The sequence below is a fragment of the Antennarius striatus genome, chromosome 12 (genome assembly GCF_040054535.1).
Source record: "Antennarius striatus isolate MH-2024 chromosome 12, ASM4005453v1, whole genome shotgun sequence".
Lineage (NCBI taxonomy): Eukaryota > Metazoa > Chordata > Actinopteri > Lophiiformes > Antennariidae > Antennarius > Antennarius striatus.
Window position 1 is genome coordinate 21959446 of NC_090787.1, and position 10555 is coordinate 21970000.

At 47.7% G+C, this 10555-nt stretch overlaps 2 protein-coding genes across 3 annotated transcripts in view; one reads left to right on the forward strand and one right to left on the reverse strand.

Moving 5' to 3' along the window:
• Nucleotides 1-385: 385 nt before the first annotated feature.
• On the reverse strand, nt 386-7092 carry zic2a (zic family member 2 (odd-paired homolog, Drosophila), a). Of its 2 annotated transcripts, XM_068329325.1 has the most exons (4): nt 4786-7092; nt 3601-3764; nt 3287-3471; nt 386-701 (listed from the first exon to the last, which is right to left on the reverse strand). In XM_068329325.1, coding segments are annotated over exons 1-4 (1317 nt in total). In that variant the 5' UTR covers nt 5753-7092; the 3' UTR covers nt 386-700. The 2 variants fall into 2 exon arrangements, with proteins under 2 accessions (XP_068185426.1, XP_068185425.1); XM_068329324.1 differs by lacking the exon at nt 386-701 and having other exon boundaries at nt 2445-3471; nt 4786-7091.
• A 3172-nt stretch (nt 7093-10264) lies between these two features.
• Nucleotides 10265-10555, forward strand: part of zic5 (zic family member 5 (odd-paired homolog, Drosophila)) — a 4532-nt gene continuing 4241 nt past the window's right edge. Inside the window, exon 1 of the mRNA XM_068329479.1 lies at nt 10265-10555. This exon is cut by the window's right edge and continues 820 nt beyond it. Within this exon, the coding sequence (XP_068185580.1) occupies nt 10364-10555 (192 nt within the window). The 5' untranslated portion in view covers nt 10265-10363.

Genomic DNA, 10555 nt, shown 5'->3' on the forward strand with positions numbered 1-10555 from the left:
CACACAGACACACACACACAAACACACACACAGACACACACACAGACACAGACACACACGCACACACACACAAACACACGCACACACACACACACACACACACACACACAGACACACACACACACACACAGCGGTGTGTGTCCTGAACCAGGTGACTCCTGGACAGGAAGGAAGTTCTTCTCGGAACAAACGGAGCTGGAGTTTTATTCTGGATCAGTTCGTCATCAGACAGAAACCAGACACACCTCCGGTGTGAATGTGGACCTCCGGTGTGAATGTGGACCTCCGGTGTGAATGTGGACCTCCGGTGTGAATGTGGACCTCCGGTGTGAACGGGACTGTTCCGTTCCACGCAGGTCGTTCTCTCCTCTAAAACATCTCAGTGAATTCTCACACGGACTCGGTTCCACCTGAACTCTGGTCCCCAGAGGATCCCCTAACAGGCTGGTCTGGTCCCGGTGGATCCGGTGTGGTCCCGGTGGATACGGTCTGGTCCGGTCTGATGTCGGTGGATCCGGTCTGGTCCCGCTGGATCCGGTCTGATGTCGGTGGATCCGGTCTGGTCCCGGTGGATCCGGTCTGATCCCGGTCTGGTCCCGGTGGATCCGGTCTGATCCCGGTCTGGTCCCGGTGGATCCGGTGTGGTCCCGGTGGATCCGGTCTGGTCCCGGTGGATCCGGTCTGGTCCCGGTGGATCCGGTCTGGTCCCGGTGGATCCGGTCGGTGCCACAAGTTTAAGAACAGAAACAAAGGAAGAGGATCTGAAGGAGGAGACAACGCGCTTCCTTCTCTGCGGATCGATATCTGCGCAGCTGGAGCCGAACAGGAACCCGCATCGATGCCCTATGTGGGGCTGACCTTTCCCACTCCCCAGCGGTCACACCCCCCTCCACCGGACGGGTCACCGGGCCAGCCGCTAGAAGGAGCCGATAAACGGGAGAAGCTGAGCGATGAACGGATGGAACTTTAATTTTACTCAGCAAAATAAAATAAAACAAACAAATAAACCCAAAAATACTCACGACACTTTTTGCGCAATTTTAATTTGCCAAAAAGGATTTGCGCGTTTGATTTCCGTTGTCTGTGGGGGTGTCCGCGGGAAACGACCCGGGTAAAAAAACATTCAGGTTCTGATTGATAGTGGTCAGATTCTGCTGTCTGCCCCTCCCCCCGGAGACCCCAGCACCATCCTGTGAGCCGACATGAACCCCTAAAGGATGCGGCTCTGCGCACAGGACTGAGTCTACCTGCAGCGGTGCGCCTTCACCCCCCACCTGTGTTCCTCCACAAACATCAAGAATGACACCAATAAAAAGCGCCATAACAAAAGGAAACATGCGCACCTGTCAGGGGGCTTCCCTCAAATATAACAGCAACCTGATAAACACCAAGTCTCCGTTATTTCCCTCTATTACAGCATTAATTAATGTCTATTACAGCATTAATTAATGTCTATTAAAGCATTGATTAATGTCTATTAAAGCATTGATTAACGTCTATTACAGCATTGATTAACGTCTATTACAGCATTAATTAATGTCTATTACAGAATTAATTCATATCTATTATAGCATTAATGAATATCTACTATAGCATTAATTAACGTCTATTACAACATTAATACATATCTATTACAGCATTAACACATGTCTATTACAGCATTAATTCATATCTATTACAGCATTAATTCATGTCTATTACAGCATTAATTAACGTTTCCTCCTGACACCCTCAGATGTTCTCTGGCTCTGATTTTACTGAACAAAACAAATTAAAACAAAATCGCCTGAAGCGTTAAAGCCTCCAGATGAACACATGAACACATGAAGCGGCTCCATAACGGGTTCGTCCCGACCGGGGGAGTCAAATTCAAGTTCAGCACTACAGACTGACGGGGGGGGGGGGGTAGGAATAAAATAAAAAAATAAAAATGAATTCACAAATATTTGTTCTCGGGCCGTGTATTTCCAAACGGACTGGCACACACACACACACACACACACACACACACACACACACACACACACACACACACACACACACACACACACACACACACACACACACACACACACACACTGGGCTGAGCCTGAAAAATGAAAATGCCCAGTTTGTTTTATTTTCATTTAGCCTCCTTATATTTTCATTTTTAATTCAAATCATTTAATTCCGGATGAATTTTTTTATGTATTTATTTATTTTTGACTGAGTTTAGTTGGCTTCACCCCCCCCCCCCCCCCATCCTGATGGTCTACGGGCCTGGAGCAGCGACATAAAACCCTCTTTCCATACGAACAAGGAAATCTTTAACAGATTAAATCTGAGGTTAATTTTATAATTCCAAACAGACAATATTCCTCCCAATCCAGACTACTTTACTCCCGGAACCGAACCAGCAGCCAATCACAGGCAGGAAAAACCAAAGCAAATATTTCGCACTTGCAACAACTTTTATTATTTATTATTTATATGCAGTAGATTTTTTTTATCACAATATGGAAGAAAACACCTCTTAAAACTTTGAACAAAAACACATAACGAAACAACTGCCGATGTTTAGCTCGTAATTGTACATATTTATAGTAAAGAAACATTCTTTATAAATACTGTTTCATCTGTAGCAGGTAAATACCATAATTTAATTACAAATGGATAAATATGGCAGCTGATATTTACAAAAGGAAGGGAGTGTTACATAAAAATCCAACGGCACAACGTTTATTTTTCCTCACAATCTTCCAGATAGTATTTCACAATTCAAACTTGCAAAGCACAAAACATCACAAGTTAAGCCCAGCAAACTAAAAATATACATTCACAAGCATAATATTGTGTCTTTTCGAGTTAAATGTTAACTTTGGCACTCTCTCCTGTCCATAGATGTTTAGTATAGTACAATCAATTCGCCTTGAGATCACAATATTCAACATTATAGTAGAGTTTCATTGTAAAATGTGCACTAAAAGTCCAGTTAGAGAAATAACAACCACTGAAGGAACATCTAGACACCAATAAGACGAACTACAACCAATGAGAAGAGGCCTCTGGTCACTATTTACACGATCAGCCTCAGAGTTTACCTCTTCCTCTGGTGGATCCTGGAGAATCAAAGGTATTAAAATAAAAATGTTTGTGCCTCTTACGTCCCTCCTCCCGGTGAACGGTCCGGTGTGTGTGTGTGTGTGTGTGTGTGTGTGTGTGTGTGTGTGTGTGTGTGTGTGTGTGTGTGTGTGTGTGTGTGTGTGTGTGTGTGTGTGTGTCGGTCCATCCTCAGTCCTACACATACCATTCACTGAAATTGGAGGACAGGCCGCTGTGGCTGGGGGGGTGGTGCACGGCTGAGGCCGGGGACAGGGTGGTGTTGCTCTGAGTCTCGGTGGTGGGGGACACCAGGCCCGGGGGGGTGGACGACTCATAACCGGAGCTGGCTGCCGGTGAGGAGTCCGACGCGGAGGGCGCGGATTCGTGGACCTGGAGAGAAAAACCACGTTTAAAATCATCAACGTGACGGAAAAATAAGTCACACACACACACACACACACACACACACACACACACACACACACACACACACACACACACACACACACACACACCTACCTTCATGTGTTTGCGCAGGGAGCTGGGGTGTGTGTAGGACTTGTCACACATCTTACACAGGTAGGGTTTGTCTGACGTGTGAACGTGCATGTGTTTCTTCCGGTCGCTGCTGTTCGCGAACCTCCGGTCGCAGCCCTCAAACTCACACTGGAACGGCTTCTCTCCTGGGGGGCGGGGGGGACAGACATGGTCAGAAATCTGTTACTGGACGTCAGGAGCGCAGAAAAAAGTAAAATTCAGAGGCAAAACCAACAAAGTTGAGGGACAGTTATGGCTGTACGGCCCCCCCACCATAACCCCAAACCACAGCCGTTACAGACACCCCGATCGTGGTTCTAATGTAGCTGTGAACTTATTTCAGACGGGTGGGGGTCGCTTACATCTCATTTAGCCTAAAAAATGCGCATGCTGATGCGGAGGGGGTTGGTGGCCGACAGGCCGTCCTGATTGGCTGACACGATTTGTTTGGAGACAATAAAAATTTAATTAGCACGTGACCAATTTCACGGAACAGAACAATAAAGTTTTTATCACGGAAATAAGTTTAAATATGAGATTCTGAGATTCTGGTCCCGGTTCCGTTCCGGTGGTTCAGTTCAGACCAGAGGAGAAAACAAAAGGCGTTACACACACACACACACACACACACACACACACACACACACACACACACACACACACACACACACACACACACACACACACAAGTAAACCACCTAAAGAAATACTGATCGATCACTTTTGCACCACGCTGGTGTGAATGTAAGTGTGTGTGTTTATATTCTGTTCACCATCAGATCACCTTTATTCCGGTTTAAAGTGGACTAAATGAATTAAACCCGCAGAATTAAATTGTTCAGCGGGATCGGAGACGGGATTTCATCTCCAAACGAACCCAGAAGTGATTCTGATCCGGGTCGGGATGTGACCCTAAATCCACTCTGAGTGTTTTTCCTTTAGAATTAAAAAAATAATAATTAGCTTTTAATTTGAGTGGAACTAAACGCGTCTTCATCACCGCAGAATAACCGCACGTCCCGCACGGAGGACGGCCCGGACCGGGGGGAACGACAGGAGAACCTGTGTGTGTGTGTGTGTGTGTGTGTGTGTGTGTGTGTGTGTGTGTGTGTGTGTGTGTGTGTGTGTGTGTGTGTGTGTGTGTGTGTGTGTGTGTGTCCTGCTGACCTGTGTGTGTCCTCTTGTGGATCTTCAGGTTCTCGGAGCGGGCGAACACCTTCCCGCAGCCCGGGAACGGGCAGGGGAACGGCTTCTCCCCGGTGTGGACCCGGATGTGGTTGACCAGCTTGTACTTGGCCTTGAAGGGTTTGCTCTCTCGGCCGCAGTCCTCCCAGAAGCAGATGTGGTTGGTCTGCTCCGGACCCCCGACGTGCTCCACCGAGACGTGCGTCACCAGTTCGTGCATGGTGCTGAAGGTCTTGTTGCAGCTCTTCTTGGGGGGGCTGAGCTGCTCGGGGTCGATCCACTTGCAGATGAGCTCCTGCTTGATGCACTGCTGCCGCATGTACCGGAAGAAGGCTCCGGGGTGGTGGGCCATGTTCATGCCCATGTTCATGTTCATGGAGCCGTACTGGTTGTGCAGCTGCGCCGCCGCGTACGGGTCGGTCCGGGGGCTGGACACCTGGTGGTACTGGTCGGACCGGCCGAACACCTCCCCCGGTAGTCCGAGCCGCATCTGCCCGTTCAGCACGTTGGGGGATCCGTGGGAGCCGTGCTGGTCGTGGATCCCCGGGAAGAGGATGTGGCCCTGAGTGTCTGAGTGGGAGTGATGGAGGGACCCCCCCGCGGGGCCAAAGAGCGTGTGCTGGCCGCCCGCCGGGGAGGACTCCCCGAAGCCGCGGCTGCGAAACAGAAAGTCCCGGGTGGAGTTGAAGGGGGAGCCCGCGTAGGAGGTGACGTGGGCGGCGTGAGCCCCCAGCGCCGCCGCGGGGTACCCGGGGGCCTGGGAGCTGAAGGCGGAGCTCTGTCCCGGGGAGAGGTCGTGGTTCAGCTTGAACGCGCCCATGTGCGCAGAGTCCACAAAGCTGTTCTGGGCCAGACCCAGGTCCCGGTCCTGCATGTCCCCGGCCGGGTGGTGCCGGGAGAAGGAGCCCACCCCCAGTCCGGGGAACTGGTGCCCAGCGTCCAGTAACATCTAGTCTCTAGCAGCGTTCGGTCGGATCAACAGAGAAGTTAGAGAAGAATGAGATGTTCCCCCCTGGACACCATATCAACGCGCTCCGCTCATCACGGAAAACACACAAACCTGATGACCGAACTCTGGATTTACTTGTGAACAACTTGTGCCTCCAAATCCCAATCCAGAGTTTCCTCACGTCCTCCTCTGCTGCCTGTGTCTACTGGGAGAGCTCCAGTGGCGGGACGGCTGAGACTGGGAGTCCTGGGCTGGACGGAGCATCTCAACGACGCTGTTCGCGGGTCGGGTTCTTCTCTCTGCCGGGTTTACCGCGGAGGGTCCCTGTTTCTCCGTAGACTGGCTCTCCCTCTCCTTCCGCCCCCTTTAACTGGACCCCGTTCATTCATTCCTCGCCGTCTGATTGGCCACCGCGCCTCATCAATCCCAGGAGCCCCTCCAATGGGAGGCAGCGCTCCGCCGCTTCACTAGTACAACGCCATTTTCACTAATGATTACCGCCTCCTCTAGGCAGAGATTGGGGGGGGGGGGGTCGTGACAGACAGGAGAGAGTGTGCTTTGTTGTTTATATGTCGTGGGTTGTAGAATGTTAATTATAAAGAACTTCGAAATTTAAATAAAATAATTTGAATGGATTGGAAAAGTTGATCAGACTGAATTATTAAGGTATGGATTATTAATAATTTACATGTCCTGTAACAACTCTGAATATTTAACATTTACAACGTCAGAAATGATCGCCCAGTTATCTCATGTAGTGTTATTACTACTTTATTACCAACACTTATTCATACATGACATGAATATATTTTCATGTGTAACACAACACTCTGCGTTGCCAGAAACGCTCCACGGTCCACATTATTTCCACGCAGGTTTGGTTCCTCAGACACGAACGTTACTGACTCATTAAATTGTTTTCTGATAAAAACTGGATCGCACAAAAAATTATTTGTAGTATTTTTCAGAAACATTAAAATATTTACAACCCATTGTTCCAAGTGTACACATGAATACTTGTGTATTAATGGTGATAATGTCACATTAATTCAGGGCAGCTTTACGGTCTGGTGTAAAACCTCCTCACAGCTGAGAAGCCTCCCGTCCAGCGGTTTGCCACTGGTTACAGAACCACAACTGGGCCTAACTGGGGCTCCAGATGTCGCTGGTTCTGCCAGTGGTTGATGCTGGTTTGTAATCTTTACTGGTTCCATATGTTGTTGGTTCTCACATTCACCACAGCAGTGAAATGACTTGTGAATGTGGTGAGGCGCAGACCGAGGAGCCATTAATGTCCTTTAATGTCTTCACTGAACATAGAGCTTCATGAAGGAGGATGTTGTTCAGCTGCTGCGGAGTTCAGATGTCCGGATACATTTTTTCTATTAGTTATTTATTTGTGTATGTATTTATTTAGGTAGTTAGTTAATTTTTTTAAATTTATTTTTTGCGCTGGTTCTGCGTCACGTCTTTACGCACCAAGAGACGCCCCGCAGAAAATAACGGACCGAGGTTTTCAGACTCTTCTGTTCACCAGAGCAGCTTCCTCTTTGCCCCCCATACACACACACACACACACACACACACACACACACACACACACACACACACACACACACACACACACACACACACACACACACACACACACACACACACACACACACACACACACATCTGTCTAACGGGAGTCAGTATTAAACAAAGCTTTGCTTCATTTACTGGAAACTTTCCATCACAAGCATGAACTAAATCTGCGTACAAATGGATCTACGCGCCTCACGGCTGCTCGTTCATGTAAAGTCAAATGAAGTTTACTTACAGCTGGTCAGAATCCCTCCAAGGGGTCCCGTTCCATTCCCAACACCTCAGCCTGTCCGCTCGGCTCGGCGGAGGCGACGGGAACGTTTAGAACTTTTTTTAATAGTGAGCAGCTCGGAGCGGGACAGACCGAGCGGTGTGTGTATGTGTGTGTGTGTGTGTGTGTGTGTGTGTGTGTGTGTGTGTGTGTGTGTGTGTGTGTGTGTGTGTGTGTGTGTGTGTGTGTGTGCCATTCTTCAAGTCCATTTCAATTCGCTCCACAGGAGCTGATCCAAGTTCAAAGTCACGTCTGGCTCCAGAACTTCTTCATTTCTTTATTTCTCCTGAAACCTGGACCCAGAGGAGGAAGAAGAGAGGAGGAACGTTCAGAGTGTACCGGGTGGGGCTCATGGGTTCTCACCGCCTGGAGAAGGAAAGAGAAAAAACCAACAGGTTTAGAGAAATGTGCGTAAATGTTTAGAGCACAAATGGAACCCTTTAGGATGACATGACATACGGGTCAGACTGATCCGTGACGTCAGAGCTGCTTCTTAATAATTATGATGTAAATGTCATCCAGTCTGTGTCACCGGGAGACTCTGAGGTTATAAACGGGACTAGAGGCGTCTCTCTGCTATCTGACATTATCAATATGTTGACACTCTGGAGGTCACTGGAGGTCACTGCTGTGACTCCCGTGACCTCGTGTTTCATGCATGTTTGACCTCCGACCCGTTAAGACCACATATGTTGCCCCCTTGACTCTTTTTGGTAAAATAACCCTGTTTATGACAAAGCGCCTTTGTTTTAAAGAGAGCGGGGGGGGCAGAGAGGTTTGGTCCTCTGTTCCGTGTCGGTCCACATTCAATTCTGAAGCTAGAAGCCAATAAAAATATTTCGATCCTTTCAATAGAGATTAAAATCACAATTAGATAATTGAAAAATAATTAGTTGTGTAAATTGATTTTCATTAGTGCGACGTGTCAGAATCTGATGAATGTTTATGGATCATTACCGAGACACAATTTCATCTATACTTTTGAAAACATGACATTGGGAATTTTTTTTTGGCAAAGGATGAAGATATAGTTTGAATTGTTACGCAGCAAAAAACATTAATAGTGTGTGTGTTCACTGTGGACCCCCCCACACACACACACACACACACTGCTGTAGGAGGTTTATGGGGTGTCAGAGGAACAGGTTTTATTTATATACATCTTTTATCTTTGCACAAATTTCCCCACTGTGGGACAATAAAGGTCTATTATTATTATTAAAAAATACCGGAGACACACACACACACACACACACACACACACACACACACACACACACACACACACACACATGTCAGAAAAACATGTGAATAAAATCCACACACGGACTCACACACGCGTAAAAACAATAAAACCAGCGCGACTCAGAATAACAGCAACAGATTTTTATTCTAATATTTTCTGAGAATATATCCCGTTATACATTAATGTTTGAGTTTGAACAAAATAACGTGTTCCGATCCTGTGATAATCTGGATTATAAATCAGTGTGAACGGAGGCCTGAGACACAACGGATTCAGGTTTCCACACTGAAGGACACGGAGGTGTGTTGATGAACAGCAGCTATTGCTAATCGATTGGAAAGGTGTGTGGATGAAGACGTATCAATGACACACGTCCTGCTGTCACGGGGGGGTCCAATCCGTCATAGTGAACCTGAATGTAGTTTAAACGGAGCCTGACAGTCTCCATTATGACGGGAATTACACCGTGATGATGGTGGGGGCGGACGGCCCGGGATGGGGTGACCAGTCCGGATTTTTTTAAAAAAAAGTAATCTATTTTTTAATTTTATAAAACAAATGAAACATTTTTTGTATTGTTTTTATGAATTATTATGACCGTGACGACGGGACACTCTTTACAAAATTCCGTTTGAAGCTTATTTAAATTAAATGCAGGTTTTATAAAACTGAACATCAGCCGGAGACACAAACGGAGGTTTTAGATTTTCATGGTTTATATTTAATTTGATTTTTCAGAGAAATCCTTTTAGTTTGGTGATTTAATAACGTTTCATAAGTTTAATTCAACAAAACAATGATGTCCTGGGTGCTGCAGGTTTTTCTAAAAAAAAATTTTTTAAACTTTGCATCATTTGTGTTCCCTATTAAACTAAAATTACACACTAGTTGGAATGCGGCCATCAGGCGGGTTTGTTTTGTTGTTCTTTTCTTTAAATCAGAGGAAGACGAACCAGAATCTAACAAAAACCGACTTTTCGCTCACACACATTTCGCTCACACACACACACACACACACATTTCGCTCACACACATTTCGCTCACACACACACACACACACACACATTTCGCTCACACACATTTCGCTCACACACACACACACACACACTCACACACACACACACACACACACACACACACACACACACACACACACACACACACACTGAAACGGATCTGCTGTAAGTTTGTGAGAACAACTTTCTGGAGTCAACAGCGATAAAGAGAGTGAGGGGGCGGAACCCTGCTGGGCCCTCGCGCTGAACGGCAGCCAATCACCTCGTCCTCCTGACTGCCAGTCACCGAAATCCGACCAATCCCCGCGGTGCCATTTCTAAACTCTGTCCCCCACCGCGTCCTCCAACTGGTGTGTGTTCCTCCCCTCGCTGGAGGACAGACTGGGAGAGGACCAGTTAGAGCCGGACCGACAACTTCTGGAGCCTCGAACACATTCTGGGATGTTTTAGAGAAAACTAGTGCGGGGAGCGCGGATGGACCCAGAGTCGTGATGGAGCCCCCCAAGAGGAACCCGGCGCTCCGGTTAGCGGACCTGGCAGCGACTCAAGCCCTTCCTCACCAGAACATGACAGGCTTCCCGGGGCTGGGGGGGCACCACCCGCTGTCCCACCATGCCCACCTCCACCCTGGGGAGGTGGGCTCCGACCCCGGAGCGGCGCTCACTCCGTTCGGACCCGAGCAC